This window comes from Euleptes europaea, chromosome 5 (assembly GCF_029931775.1).
Source record: "Euleptes europaea isolate rEulEur1 chromosome 5, rEulEur1.hap1, whole genome shotgun sequence".
Taxonomy (NCBI): Eukaryota; Metazoa; Chordata; class Lepidosauria; order Squamata; family Sphaerodactylidae; genus Euleptes; species Euleptes europaea.
Genome location: NC_079316.1, coordinates 94,381,057 through 94,397,373, shown reverse-complemented (window position 1 = coordinate 94,397,373; position 16,317 = coordinate 94,381,057). Strand labels below are relative to the sequence as shown.

The 16,317-nt window shown below is 44.3% G+C and overlaps 1 protein-coding gene across 1 annotated transcript in view; it reads right to left on the bottom strand.

The window, feature by feature from the left end:
• CTNNA3 (catenin alpha 3) overlaps positions 1-16,317 on the bottom strand; it is a 955,294-nt gene that overhangs the window by 59,900 nt on the left and 879,077 nt on the right. The window contains exon 14 of the mRNA XM_056849344.1: positions 8,683-8,864. Coding sequence (XP_056705322.1) covers positions 8,683-8,864 — 182 coding nt within the window. The remainder of the gene's footprint in view (positions 1-8,682; positions 8,865-16,317) is intronic.

Here is a 16,317-nt window from a genome sequence, read left to right as displayed (position 1 = left end):
TGTTTTTTGTTGTTGTTTATTTTATTGAATAAATATTTTTAAAGGAATATGAGATAAATGTGGATGCTGTTTGCTCATTATTTGTATATTCCTTTAGAAAACGTTTACCCTACTAATACAAATGTTCTAAATGATAATATGGATGATGGTCCAGGTACCTTTATTAAAGGTAGAAGCTAGATAGACACAAAACAGTTTTTTTTCCCCTGTGAGAAACAATCTAGTAAAACTGCCTGGAGAAAAGGTCACACATTACCCATTTTGTTTTACAGGAATAAAGTTGTAATGGACAGCTGCTCTAGGGCCACCTGGGCTGAAAAACTGACTCCAATGAAAGAGATTTCACAACCACTAAATTAAGGAGGAACAGATTTCTGTCACTGGGGATGCTGTTCTGCACTGACATCATCAAAATAACTCAACCAGTCTTATACACACACACACATCAGAGTACAAAGAATACATTCTCACAAGCAAAGGGGAAACTGTGCCTACTGTATATTGTGGCTGCCTTCTAGGCCATGGCCAACTGTTCCAAAAGGCAGGGTGAAGCATGTTTCATTTCAATTGTTTTTGTGTGAATAGAACAGCCATTTTAGATCTGGGGGGAAGAGAGAAGGCAGCATGGTATAGCTCAATCTTGTTATATCTCAGAAGCTAAGCAGAGTCAGTAGTGGGAGAGGAGCCCACCAAGGAAGACTCTGCAGAGGAAGGCAATAGCAAACCATCTCTGCTTTTCACTTACCTTGAAAGTCCCTTGATGGGGTTGCCGTAAGTCATTTGCAATTGACGACAAATATGTATGTTAGATTTGGGGGAGTGCATTTATGTTGTTTGATTGTGGTTTTAATTATTGTGAGGTTGGATGTTTGTTTTATTGTAAGATCCTTTGAGCTTCTAGGAAAAGTTGGAAAAAGACCGTGTAAATTCATTAATTTGAGGCTGAATTATGCAGCAAAACAAATGCACAGCCATGGGTCGAGGGGAACGGGCAGACATGGTGCACTGGCCAAGAGCTACAAGGAAAGGGTCTGAAACCAAGACCGAAGTACACTAACAGTATCAGAATGCTTCCCAACTCAGTTAGGATGGCAGCTCCTCCTGCATCCATTAATGCGGTCTCTTTGCAAATCTTGCGTTGCTTATTTTCTCCATGATGGAATTAACAGTAGAGATGGCAAATGCTGTTAGTAGAATGCTTCTAGGCCCTCTGTTGAACAGACAGATCTCAACACACAATGGCTGGGCAGACAGTTCTTGAAGCTGAATGATGGCAGAATACCCATGGAGGAATTAACTATACACTGCAGGGATGAACGTTACCTGAGATTTCCACTCTTACGCCTGACAATCTTATCTGGAGGGATTCTGATCTGTCCCTGTTTCATCAAGCTCAACTACATGGGGCCCTGAACATTTCATTCTGCCAGCAGTTTTTCTCTCTCTAAAAAATTGTTTGTTTATTTATTAGATTTTTAGTCGCCGCTCATCCAGAGGGTCTTGCAGCGACTTACAACACTTAAACGACATCGTAATAGAAAGTTAAAAACCAACCAAAACAGATATGTATAAAATATTAAGATATTAAGATACATAACTCTACACCATACTACTATCAAACCAGTCCAAATAATCTGGTTAACCTCCAAAGGCCAATCTGAACAATTTGTCTTTGAAGAGCATGGTTGTCATCAGAGAGTGCACTCCACAGGGTAGGGGCCATAACTGAGAAAGCCCTTTCCCTGGTAACAGCTAACAACCATTCTGGGGCCAGGCACCTGCAAAAGGCCATGAGAGGATGACCAAAGGTGGCATGGGGGTTGTAACATGAAGAGGCAGTCCCATAAGTATGAGGATCTCAGACCATAAAGGGCTTTGAAAATTAACACTAACACCTTGAGTTGGATCCAGAACCTAACTGGTAGCCAGTGCAGCTGCCACAAAATTGGGGTAATATGAGCTGATCATGATATTCTGGTCAGCAGCCTGGCAGCCACATTCTGAACCATTTGCAATTTCTGAAGCATTTTTTAGGGTAGCCCTAAGTTAAGCAAATTGCACTAGTCCAATCTGGAAGTAACTGTTTCAGTTATATGGCAAGGTCTGACCCAGATAAATAAGGTGAGCCTGGCATAGGTGAAAAAACACTGACTGCACTATCACGGACAGGCCTGTCAGGGTGTGATTTAGCTCTGGAGTGTGACTTGAGAAGAGATAATACACACCCTCTGTCTCTTTTCGGTTTTGACAGCCAGAAGTCCCACCTCCTTCTGAGGGGGGTGAATTCGTTTTGATGTGGTTTTTGATACCATTGCATAGGAATAAGGGAAAGATGAAGACATATAAAGCAAGATTGGAATGTGCCTTAATGGCATTTTTCACAGCCACCAGTGTTGTTTTCTCTCTCCAGAGGAAGTGTTTTGTTAGAAGAATGTGTGGACTCTGGAGGAAAGAAACTGCAAGAAAGAATGCCTGTGAGAGATTTGTGCTTGGTGGAACATTAGTCTTTTCCCCAGTTTGCAGAAGGCTAAGAAGAGATTTGCCTAGAATTTCCCTTTCCTGAAAGCCCCCATAGCATCTTCCTGTTCCCTGCCTCCTTCTCTCCTTCCCACCTTCCCACTAGCCAACCTTCCTTTATCTGCCTTCCTGTCTTCAGCTATCCCTCATTCCTTCCTTCCTGGCAGCCTCTCCCAGAAGAACTCTGCCAAATTGTGTGGTACCAGTCACCAGGCCAAGACAGGTCTAGTTGTGCAGTGCATGCTGAGCTGGGCCTAGTTGTATGGTGCTGGCCAGGCTTGGCCCAGTTGCATGATGGGGAACCTACAAGGACTTGCAGGGGGCACCTCACTTTCCCCTGGATCCCTCTCCCCACACTATTTCCTCTTTCCCTCCTGGCAACCCCCATATCCTCTCTTTTCCTTGCTTCCCTTTTACCCCCAACCAACCTACCTTTTATCTGCCCCCCATCTTCAGCTATACTTATTATTTATTTACTTCATTTATACCCCACCTTTTCCCACAATGGGGATCTAAAGCACCTTACATCATTCTCCTCTTCTCTATTTTAACCTCACAACAACCCTGTGAGGTAGGTTAGGCTGAGAGTATGTGACTGGCCCAAAGTCATCCAGTGACTTTCCACAGCAGATGGGTATTCAAACCTGGATTTCTAAGATCCCAGTCTGAAGCTCTAACCACTACACCGCCTTTCATGGATTGGCTATTGTTGACACAAATAGCAAGCAGCTGGGCATGGGTAAGTCATGCAAGTCATATGGTAGCAAGTCACCTGGTGGTTGCTGGTAGGCCTGGCCCCAGTGGTCCTCCCTCAAAGGCCAAAATAGCCTTTGAAAGTCCCTGGCCCCTCCCTGCCTTTTGCTGACAGAGACCAAGGCCTGAAGGCTGGCAATACTGTTGTGATTACCTAGCAAAGGCCACTGAGGGTATTTGTTTCTTAAAGCTACATAGCTTCTATTGTTTTGGAGGGTTTTAAACCTCAGTGTATTTGTTTTTTAGATTTCAGATTTTTCATCAAACCGGGGCTTTTCTTAGGTTTGTAGAAAGGTATATCTTGCTATCCCTGATCCCAGTCACTGAATTTAAGTATCCACAGATGGGGCCATGATGAGAAAAAGAGAAAAAAATAGGTTTTTTCAAAACATTTGCTGCTAGATTGATTGATTGATTTGATTGGCGGTAGGAATTGCCAGGATAAATATCAGTCATTTTGGTATAAGCTAAAAAGCTGGGAGGGGGGGCATCAAAATTGTCACAAAAACAAAGAAGAAAGATGAACTTAAGTGTCAAAGGAAAATGTATTGATCCAATTGAATTGCCCAATGCCTTTCAATAAAAGTCAACCTTAGGGGTAACTGTACAAATGCACAATTAACTCTTATGAAGGCACTTACTGAAATATACTGAGCAATTGAACTCTGTGAATAAGGCCTTCTCTGACCACTTTGGATATAAGTGAAAAGCATATTACCTGCAACACGCAAAAGGAATACGGAAATAGAGGTATAACTGGCAGTGATGGATGGCTCACAGAGGAGGCAGCTGGCAGTGGTGATAAGGGGCAAGGTGTGGTGTTGGGGTGAGATTAAGAGGCAGCATTATCTCCCATGTTTGTTATCATCTTTTTCCTAGGGGCTGTGAAAGTTGACCAATCTCCTTAACAGTGGTGCAGTCACTGTTGCTATGTGGGAGGGAGATGAAGGAGGAGATATACAGTGACAAGTCCAGAACTGCTCTCTCCAACCTGCCAAACACAGGCAGTACATCTTGTCACAACTGTTACCATATAGGAAGGAAGTACTATATGTGTGACAGAGTGCGTGATTTAGGTAAGCAACAGAAAGGACTAGGCAAAGCTTCATTTCAGGTTTCATATTAACGTTCCTGGAAGTGAACACTGCATTAAAATGTTAGCTTAATACAGAGAGGCCACCATGACATACATTTTAGTATAAAACTAGAATTCTTAGTGCAGACCTTTTGTTTAGAAAGTATCCTAGTGTTTCTTTTTTTCCGTGTGTGTGTGTGTGTGGGGGGGTTCATACTGACCCTGAGCACAGCCCAAAGCTTGTTTTGGGATACAGATCGCAGCTCCTGGGTAATCGTGGCAGTGGCTGGCCTGGAGGGTGGCCGAGTGCTTGCCAGGGGCTTGCACCAAGAAGAACCTTCCAGACAGGCAGAGCGCCGGATAGGGTTGCCAACTGCCCACTTATGGCGGGCAATCTACCGCCCATCACTGCTGTTGCCTGCTGACTCTCAGTGGGTCGGTGGGCAAAAGTAGGTGGGGGAAGAGAGGGGGAGTGACCAGTGTCATCTACACAATGACATTACTTACGGTGTAACTGGAACTGTCAGCGTGAGGCTTTCCCTGCCTCTTCCTGTTCCTATCTTAAGTTTCCATCCGGCTGGTTTCGTTCCCCCTGCCCTACCACCACTCAGCTGTTTGGCGGGGGTGTGGGCTTTCTTTTTTGCTTTTCCGAATCTCCGTGGTTTCCCTGGTGCCCCAGCACGCAAACTTTCTTTGCTTTGCTCTGCCCAGAATGATGCCTGAGAAACCTGGGACACAGGGCAGAGTGCAGCAAAGAAAGCTTGCGTGCTGGGGTGCCAGGGAAGCCATGGAGATGTGGCAAAGCAAAAAAGAAAGCCCACACCTCCGCCAAACAGCTGAGTGGTGGTAGAGCAGGGAGAGCGCAACTGGCAGGTTGGAAACTTGATAGGAACAGGAGGGGGCAGGGAAAGCCTCACACTGGCACTTCTGGTTACACTGTAAGTGATGTCATCACGTAGATTATGCTGGTTGCCACCCCCAACCCTGCTTCCCTAAATCTCCCGCTGGTTGCAAGGTGGGACCGGACAACCCTACGGATCATCGCTTAGGGGCATTCGTGCAGGGGGGGGGGAGAGTATGATTTGGGATGAGGAGGTGCCAAGTGATTGGGAGTGGTATAGAAGCCTTTTGGTTCCACCTCAGCTGCTGGCTCAGGGAGCCAGGAATCGTCACCAGCCTCTTGGGGCATTGCCGACTCTCAGCTGGCCGGTGACCATTGGGTCAGGCTTTGGGTCAGGCGGCCTGGCTACAAGGGACAGGGCAGAGTGGCCCCACGGTGTGAGCAGAGGCCAGCAGCGCTGGTGGCCCCACTCCGGCAGGCCCCTCAGAAAGTATCCTAGTGTTTCTGTTACAGCTGAAATTAAAAAAAGTAACATGACAAGATGCACCCCACCCTCACCTATAGAACAAGGGGAGTGGCCAGGATCAAGTTCCTGTCTGGCCTGTTTTGGCCCTATCCATTCTAATGTTTAACGTCCATGTATTGCTTGTCAATCAATCCAATCCTGATTGGCTGCTGTTCTGCAACCCTCCAGCAAAATCCAGGCAGACTTCTGCATCAGAATCCCAGCCTGTGCCTTGACACTGGGGTTGTTGGTTTAGGTCTCTGGGCTAGTCTCTTTCTGGCTCTCCCTTGTTACCTTTCCTGTGGAACCTTGCTTCCCTCATTTGTTTTGGAATTGGAATTACATCCAACTGTCAATTTTCTGGAGTTCCAGTCTTGGCCTGCTTGTCTGGAGTTCCTGGGACATCATAGTGCAAGAGTTGTCAGAGGTCTTTGGAGATCCCAGTTCATTTAGGTTTGCTCTGACCTTTGTTCTTAGGCCCGGCTGTAGCCTATGGTTCTTGGGCTGAGTCGTGCTGCATGCTCCTGACAGCTAATGGCCACAGTTCAGCTCATAATTAGACTTCCTTGAGCCCAACTGATTTCAGAGATGTTTGGGGATTTAAACAAGCCCAGGGAAGCTTGGCTGTTGGATAAAAAGAGCCCCTGGACTTTTCAGGAAGCTACTAATGAGTCCCAATGGACAGCAGTCAGGGCTGAAACAGTAATAAAAAAGGACTAGAGAAATCTAGGTAAGGGACCACATCTGGATAATCAGCTGCTCCAAAAGGTTAGATTGGTGTACAACAAGTTTATTTCAAAACACTCCAAACATTTGGGTCTCATTTGTCTTGTTGATTTCTGAGCTTTGAGGTTCATTGCAATGTCTATTTTCATTTTTCATGCAGCCAGAGCAGCTATGTTACTCACAATGCAAGTATCTCGACAACTCATTCCTTGTTATAGATGATAGCTTAAAAAAACACTGAGTATGCAAAATTTGTGTCAAAATCATGTGTTTTCTCAACCCTGTGAGATCCAGATGGCACCTCAACTAGGAAGTTCTTCCCAATCTCCAATACAATGCTTTGCAAAACTCTTTATATTCATTTCATACCCACTGCTTTCAGAACACAACATTTCAGGACTGCAACCCCCAGCACGATTGTACCATCTGCCTTCCCCATCTTCATGCGTGTACAATTTTTTTTTATATGCTTCTGTTTATTTTACTGGGAAGAATCCATATGGCTTATGCAGTGTGAAGTGATCAGGCCTTTATTTGCATTGTGCAACTTTGCGGCAGAAGTCTGGATTGTAAATTTACAATTTAAACTAAGAGGTTGTACAGGATTGGTATTTTGTATTTAAGTAGAAGGTGTTTTTCTGTATTAAATGAGTGACCAGAAAGTGCTTGATTTGCAGATTCCCCAGCTGCAAGGGCCTGGGAAACAGACTCGATACAACAGGTAGGCAAAACTTGTACTTCAGAGTATGATTTTAATCCCATAGAAATAGTTGAATTCTAAAAATGTAGGAGACCTCCTGTGCTGCTTTTCCTTAAATTGGTCAAAATGTGCACATAAAACCTATATTGCTGCAATATACACTCAGTTTCATGTCCATATTCTGTCTTGCATTAACACCGTTAAACATGGACTAGTAAACTTCAATGCATTGTGAACAAAAACAAGAAAAGGAGATAATCTCTTAGCCAACTTCATTCTATAAAACCCTACCTAGAATATTACTGCTGCCGCATTTGCCTGCAATGCCAGATATATCACTTGGTTTTCAAACTTAACGTTCATTTCTTGGCAAGCCAAATCCAGGATACAGCCAATAAGCACTACTTAACACTGAGCTGGTAAAAAATATGTTTTTTTCTGGGAAGGTCTTCTTGAGACATGGGGTAGACCATCACTATCAGTGTAATTCTCAACCAAGTTATACTCTTCTAAGTCCCCTGCAGTCAACAAGCTTACAAGTGTATAACTATTTAGGATTGCACTGTAAGGAAGGTGGTAGGATTAAAAAAAAATATTCTCCCCTTTATGAATTTTTAGTCTGAGGGCCAGCTGATTGTCAGTGAAATGATGGCAAGGTTATAGTTTACAAAAACATGCTGTAATAAGTAGACCAGCCCCAATATTTTAACATTATGACAGTATGCTATTTGGAAATACACGGCCAGGAGTAGGATTACATAATGAATGTATGTACACCACTGATTTAAACTATGTTCACAGTAATTTCCTTTCCTCAGAGAACCCTGGGAACTTTAGTTCTATGAGGACAGAGATCTCCAACAGACAATTCTCATCACCAAATTATAATCACCAACATTTTTTAAGAGAAGCCCTTGAAATATAACCTGGTATAAAATCTGTTAGAAGTGTAGATCAGCCCAAAGGCCACAAATTCTGTGGGCATTTGTTCTTCATATAAGCTAATATTTAACTGCAAGATTTCGTTCTCATCAGGTCACTTCTTGTTCTTAACAATGCAATCCTAAGAACCTTCACCTGGGAGTAAGCCCCACTGAATAGATTGAGTAGGTTTATTTGACCTGTTTATTTATTTATGTTCTTTATAGTCCTCCTTTCCCACTGGGACTGAAGGTGGATTACACAGAGTAATTCAAAGGGAGCAATCCTAAACAGGTCTACTCTAAATAAATCCCATGTTCAATGGGGCTTAATCCCAAGAGTGCAGCCTCATTATATTAAAAAGATCAACTAGAGAATATAACCCTGAGCAAGAAAAAGATAACAAAAAGGACAAAGACAAGCAACACATTGCCTCTCCTCTGGGCAAGCATAATACAAAGGTTTCAACACTCCTCCTGGCATTTCAGTATTTCACAGGGAATACTTCAATTTTCAGTTCTATTAGTTTTGACACTCATTTGTCACCTGTCATTACAAACTCTTTGTGTTATCCAGTTTGAATGTGACAATTGCTTCTAGCTCTTACACACACACACACATATACATATTCGCTGCATAATTACCTCGTGAAATCTGTCATTTCCATCATAATCACACACATCCGTTTAGCCAGAACAATGATGTCATTGCTGGTATCATCCCAGATCTCAATCTCTGCATCAAGCTTACTCTTCACTTTCTTGAAGTCAGCCACCTGCTCTGCTATCATTTCTTTCTCAGCCTCCAGTAACTGAGTCATCTTCACCTGCATGCAAGAAAAAGTTGGTAAGTAAAACATCTGCCTTTATCAGAGGGTGTCCTCCTTTTGCCAATGCAAGTGGACATTAATGAATGACTCCGCTAAACAAGACGTCAACCTGAAACAACAGTGGAGGTCTGATCCCCATATTTTGGGGGCATTGTCTTTGCCAAGAGTTTTATATTTCTATAGCAAAATACCAATAATAATGGGTGGTGATATACAGGTATGGGTAGACTGGATCTGTGTATTCCAAGAGGACCATAGATAGTGGAGCAGGTCTCTGCTTGCTCTGTGCATGGAGAATCACTGTTGCCCTTTAGAATGTGTTTTAATAGGTTGGCAGGATCAACCTAAGCAGAGGTTAGGTTAACTTTAATAGACTTTGCCGAATTTATTCGTGAACTCCCGAACTCGCTGAATTCGGCTCCCCCGTGTTCCCGCCATTTTTGAGTTTGGTTCGTCCTGAACTAAAAACCGCTGAATCAGGGGAAATTCGGCTGTTTTTCGGTTCGGGCTGAACCGAATCGACAGCCCTACTGCCTCTCTCTGGACCTCCCTCCCTGGATTGATAAATATACTTTCCCCTGGGAACCTTTAATCCTTGTGTCCACCCTCTCCTACCTTTATTTTCCTAGTTCTTGTATGTATCGGGATTTGTGTGTTTTCCTGTGAGTGTGTATATAAATTTGATTATTTTTAATAAAACCCTTAAAATTTATAAAAGTTTATTTATTGGAAACCTTTTCCACTGATGCACTCATCCGTGTAAAAATAGGTTTAAAGATCCCCACGCCAACCTCTCACAAAGCTCTACCAGTCTCCAGCTAATTTCCCCCAATAAAAGGAGACCCTTCTATTTGGCATAACAAAATGATTATTGACACTGGAGTCACTAGAGTTCAGATTTAGCCCTCATCTCAATGGTGTGTATATCTAAAGTGTTGTCAAATCGCAGCCTTCTTATGGTGATCCCAGCAAGGGGCCTTCAAGGCAAATGAGAAGCAGGGGTGGCTTGTCATTGCCTTCCTCTGCAAAGATTTCCTTGGTGGTCTCCCTTTCAAGTACTGACCCTGCTTAGCTTCCAAGATCTGACAAGATTGGGCCATACCATGCTACCTTCCCCTTTCACCCCAATGATACCATTAGTGAATTCCTTTGTTTTCCTTCTATTTAGCCTTATTTTTTAAGAATAATGCACAATACTTAGATACAATGGCTCAGTTCAAACATTCAGCAAAACCATGGTTAGTGTGATCCACTAACTCTAGTTAGTTAGGTAAACGTAGTCCCCTGTGCAAGCACCGGATCATTACTGACCCATGGGGTGATGTCACATCATGACGTTTACTAGACAATGTTTACAGGGTGGCTTGCCATTGCCTTCCCCAGTCATCTACACTTTACCCCCAGCAAGCTGGGCACTCTTTTTACCCACCTCGGCTGAGTCAACCTTGAGCCGGCTACCTGAAATCAACTTTAGTCGGGATCAAACTTTAGTCGTGAGCTTTTGACTGCAGTACTGCAGCTTACCACTCTGCACCACGGGGTTCCTTACTAGTTAGTTAGAATCCATCAAATTAGGGTCCAGTTGGTTTATTAACCATAGTTACTTTTGACAACAGTTTTATGTGAATTCTGAATACAACTGTTCTGTCTTAATCCTGATTTTGACAACATTCTCCCAGACTGTAAGCTAAATCCTGTTTTGTATTTTGAACGGTATTAAAAATCTCTCAGAAATTCAATTCAAAAGTAAGAAGGCTCTAAAGAAGATTATAGTCTTCACTCAGTGTTGGAAATGTGGCAGTTCCATCCAAATTAAGGCAAAATATTGAATTTGTTACAAAATATGTTCCGTACAAACAGGCATCATAGGGTTCATGGTCTTCCTTACAAAAGTTGGCACTGCAGCCAGTGAATAATGCATTTAAAACCCCAAACCCTTCTTCAAGGCAGCCAAACAGGGGAAGCACAGAAAATTAGCTTCTCTCACAGCCAATCATGAAGCAGTGTGTAAAGAGGCAGAGATTCAAGTGCTTCCTGCTACCTCGGAGCTCTTTCTGAGCAAAAGAAAGGCTTTTTTAAAAATGAGGCTTGGTTTTCTCCCACCCCCTTATTTCAGAATGCTCCGTTTTTCTTAATTTTTGTTCTTAAAATGCTTTTTTATGCAGCAGTTGGGTCTGGGGGGGAAGGAAGTCTTCTCTCAGGGTGAGTTGCGAAGTCAGCCAATTACAGAGCAGCATTTAAAGCACTGGTTCCCAACCGGGGGTCCGTGGACCCCCAGGGGTCCGCGAGAACGAAATTAAGGTCCGCGAAACAAAGTTATAAACCCAGAATAAATTAATATTTTCAATTAAAAGTTCTCTATTATAAAAATATATATTCAAATATTATTCTAAGTTTAATGTTTAACTAACAGTTATGATTAAAGTTTATTTTCAAATTCTTGGAATTTTTATTTTGAACCTTGGGGTCCCTGCGTCGAACAAAAAAGTCCTAGTGGTCCCTGGTCAAAAGAAGGTTGGGAACCAGTGATTTAAAGGGTGGGACTTGATTTGAACCTGAGAGACTGCTTTTCTGTATTCCTGCCTCCATTAGCACACAGTTTCATCCCTGATCATTCCAGCCAATGCATACAGTTCCCCACAACCCGGGTTACTTTGATCCTGGCTGAAACAGGGAATAAAGGAGGTTAAAGCGACCATGCATAAATGACCATATTGTTCTCTGTTCCTCAATTTATTCTCACAACTACCCTGAGATGTAGATTAGGCTGAGAGTATGTCCCTGGCCAAGTCACTCGTCAGGCTTTGCCTGACTCAATTTCAAAATTATCACAGCTTTTAAAAAAGGTAAGATAGAGCAGCCTCAGGCATTCAGGTGCATGGGTAGGGTCCCCCCAGTCCCCTTCAGAGACTTTGCGGGGGGGGGGGGACAGGGGCTGCTGGGGGAAGGAGAAGGTACTAAATATGACTTCTGTGAGCATTCTCAGAAATGGGGTCCAATCTAGTTTTCACAGCATAATCCTATTTTTCTTTTAAAAGATCGGCTCTGTATCAAGCATAAAATATAGCATTTCTCTCCATTCGCCCCTCATAGTCTATAGTAAAATACATGTTAGAACCCTTTAATTTATGAAAGAAACAGCAATTTAGATTACATGGAGGAAGATATGTTTGCCTATAATATTTGTTCTACCGTGTATTTTTATTACAGGTTACAATGCGTGGATAGAGCTAAGTATAATTTTTTTTTCTGTTTGATACTGGACACAGAGCAGCTTTTCTTAAAGAGAAATGGGGGGCTTTGTTTCATATGCTGGTTCCCTTGCTTTTTAAACATGTTTATGCCGTTTGGTTTGTCCTGTTTTATAGTCTTTGTCAGAGTCATCTTTTGTTATGTGTCACCTCCAATGTGTTGATTTTTATCACTATTTTAGAACGTTAAAGCTCTGAGTCAATTTGTCATTGTTTTACATGACATGCTGAGTGAATGATATATTCATTATCTAGTTGCTGCCAAAGAAGACTTGGAGCATGTTGGGAGTTTATTGATGCCTATGAATCGTCGAGCTTCCCTGTGCCCTTCGTTCCTGGCATTGATCCTGGTACTGGAACCTTCCATTGTTTTAATTTCCTGTCTTCTCATAGTTTTGAATGTGTGACACCATTATGGTCCATTGTGATCCAACCAGTTGATGGGGCAACACTATTTGGGCCTGTGAGTGATCTGTTTTAGATATACTGTGATATGCATTGTATGTGATCTGTGATCTGTGAATGAAGAGGTTTCGCAGCCCTCAGCAGTATTAACTTTCACACCTGTTATGAGCTGTACAGGATTTTGACAAAGAGGAGCTATTCAGAAATCCTAGGATGTAGCAAAAAAAACAATTAAATAGGCTGTTCCCCAAAGCGGACTCTGGGAGTCTGAGGTAAAAGATGAGGAACCTGAATAAATTTCCCTAGAAATTTACCTCCTTTACTGTCACCAGGGGCGAAAACGCATGGTCGCTTTAGCCTCCTTTATTCCCTGATTCAGCCAGGATTCAGCCAGAATTGAATGCATGCATTTTCGCCAAATGTGCGTTCGATCCTGGCTAAATCCTGGCTGAAACAGGGATTAAAGGAGACTAAAGCGACTGTGCATTTTTGCCCCAGATGTCTCTCTGTGCTTTAAAGAAGTGAGAACATGTATTTCGAGAGAGAGAAAGAAGGGGGGATTGGCTTGGGGGGAGAGAAAAAGAGAAGGAAGGGGGGATTGGCTGAGGGAGAAAGAGAAAGAGAAAAAAGGGTGGATTGGCTTGGGGGGGGGAGAGAGAGAGAGAGAGAGAGAGAGAGAGAGTTATAAGGTGGGAGCAGAAAGAGAGAGTGATGGGCAAGGGGCAGAGACAGCTACAGGCATGAGGAGAGCGTAATAGAAGGAATGGCAGGACGGAGAAAGATTGAGAGGCAGAGAAGTAGGGAAAGAGGCAAAGAAACAAAGGTGGAAAGAATGCCCCTCACCACAAGTTTCTTCCGGGTCCCTACTTGTCTCCTATAATCTTGGAAACCAGCCTTGTTTATCTGAGACTTCACCATACACTTTTCATCTTCTTATTTCAATACTATGTACCCCCCTGCTCTAATCATGTCATCTTTCATTCTCTAGTCGAGGCAGCGTGGTCTTGAACATTGAGCTACAGCGGCCCGCGAGGAGGAGCTCTTTCTGGTTGTGACTCTCTTGACTTTATTTTTAATATGAGACAACACTGAAGAGAGTGAAGAAAATAGTTCTTAGGGGGCCTGGCTCTCTGACAAAAGCATACTCCAAAAGGCAGACAAATTCTTTATGAAAGAAATCATGATTCTGGAGAAAAGGGCAAGTGGAGTCAGAACTGGCTGTAATACTCAAAGCCAGCTGGAATGCTCAGAGGGCACAATGTACATGTCAATGCAGTTTCAAAGTGGAACAATATCAAGAGTGAGAAATAGAGGGGAAAGACAGAGCTACTATGAAATCATGGCATGCCTCTTTTGCAGAACAACCACTTTACTGGGAGAATCATCAAAGTTACACAAACAAAAAGTTTGTCTGCAAAATCCACTTTATTTTAAAGATGGGATATCTAGTGGGCTATCATTGAAAACACAAAATATGGCTTAATGAATATTATTGGCGACCCAGTGTTTAACTGGGGAGTGGCTAGAGCTGGCCGCACAGAACCTAACCCCACAACAAAACATAGCATGCAAATAAGAGCACAGACACATTGTTGGGATAAAAATGGCTCAACTTTTGTTGGTCACAGCATAAGGGCATTGGCGTAGCATAGGGGTTGGTTCCCGGACATCGGCTGACCCGACTGCCAACTGATGTTGCACCTCCTACTCCCAGCCCACCTGCTGGGAGTAGCCTGGGATGGCAGTATGCAGGATATCACTTGGACATGAGCCACTCTGTGAATCCCCTGCCACTTGGAGGGAGGCCGCCCTGACAGCACCTGATCTGGTCATGTCCCCTGCCAGGCCTCCCTCCAAAACCCTTATTGGGATTCCCAGCATGGGGGAAAGGGTGCACACAGGCTGGCTTTCCCCCCCAAACTGGATCTAGCCCCATGCAAACGCCGCCAATAAGTTGTGACATGAAATCAGTTAGAATAGAACAAACTGCAATGCCAAGTAAAGGGAGGGAGGGTGGCACAAGTCAGGAGGATGAATGATTGGGGAGGCGAGTGAGGGCTGAGGCAGGGAGGTGTGCAAGGGCTGCTTTTATATCAGATTGGCGGACCCAAGTGAAGTCCACAAGCTGTGGTCCGCAGGCCCTCCCCAGGCTCTCCCTGATTGACCCCCCCTTTTGAATCCAGGGCCCTTAAAAGGAAGCCAACAGCTGGGCAGGAAAGTTCAGCTAGGGAGTCTGCACAGCTGCAGCAGGCTCCCAAGATGCCACTGCCATTACCAGGAGCACCTGGCCAGACCCAGGGGAGCTGGATACTCTACCCTGCCACCCAGTCCATCCATCCCCCAAGCGGGTCAGCAAAATGCGGCTCTGGGTGAGTCCTGAGCTGGTGCTTTTCAACACCATCCTTCATCTTCTAACCACCCCTTCTGCTTTTCCATTTCAATTAGATTTCTCAGTCCCACTCTTGGGTTTTGGATACCCTGCTTTGTTTTGTATGTAGGGTTTCCAGTCCCTCTTCACCACCGGCGGGAGGTTTTTGGGACAGAGCATGAGGAAGGCAGGGTTTGTGGAGGGGAGGGACTTCAATGCCATAGAGTCCAATTGCCAAAGTGGCCATTTTCTCCAGGGGAACTGATCTCTATCGGCTGGAGATCAGTTATAATAGCAGGAGATCTCCAGCTAGTACCTGGAGGTTGACAACCCTATTTCTATGACACTCCAACACTCCAAAACCACCATATCATAAGAGTACCTTTCTACACTGGATGTTAGAGGCCCTGGGACAACTGATTCGGTCCCTTTCAAGACAGATTTAAGTAGAGAACAGAAACGTACATTGCATTACTGTCCAGGCTTAGCGCTCAGGTTGTGGTACCCACATCAAGTCCGGACTCCTTTCTGAAGCTGCAGAGGCCAAGTGAGACATTCCCACCTCTCCAAACCTCAAATGCCCCCCTTTGGCACCCCCAGAGTTCCTAGGACAGGACTTGGTAGGACACTAGCTGAAGCAGCTGAAGGCCGGACCTTCTGCTTTTTCCCTGGGCCCTGGAGTGGTGGATGTCAGCCAATGACATAACTGTCTGGTGCCAAAGGAACAAGGAGGATGCCAGAGAAGGACAAACACCTGCAAGAACCCCCAGACCTGCTGACAGTCATGGCAATGGGTATTGACAGCCCAAGCGGGATGGCAGAAACAGGGCAAGGGGGCCAAGCCTGGGGGGGACGACTGTGGAGGGGACGACTGGCAAGGGGGGACGACTGTGGAGTAAAGGAACTCCCTCAAGCATCGGCCATTGACACCCCTGAGGAAGGCGAACAAAGGTGGAGCAGAAGATGGGGTGGGGTGGTGCTCCAACCCCTGACCCAGGTATTGGCCCAAATGGTAGGGGTGGGCCCAGGGGCTGAATGGAGGGACAGGGAAGGAAATAAATGGAGGCTCTACAACCAGGCCAGGGAGGACACAGAACAGTGGACCATGCTCCAAGGAAGAAGTGGGAACTTGGGGTGAACTTCCTGTTCTGATGCCTGGGGGATGTCTGGGGGAAGGCCAGGGGGTGGAGTCAATGAAGGAGGAGCCTCACAATTACAGATGGAACACAGTGATTTGAAAGTTGCATAACTACTGCTCTTTAATGCTTTCTGTTATTTTCTTTGATTGTTTCATTGTATTATGTAGGAGTGTTTTTCTGGAATTGATGTTTCTTCCTGTTCTTGACACCACTCACCACTGTGAGAGAGCCATTGCGGCATAAAGGTCAGAGTGTCATACTAAGACAGAGGAGACCTGCGTTGAAAC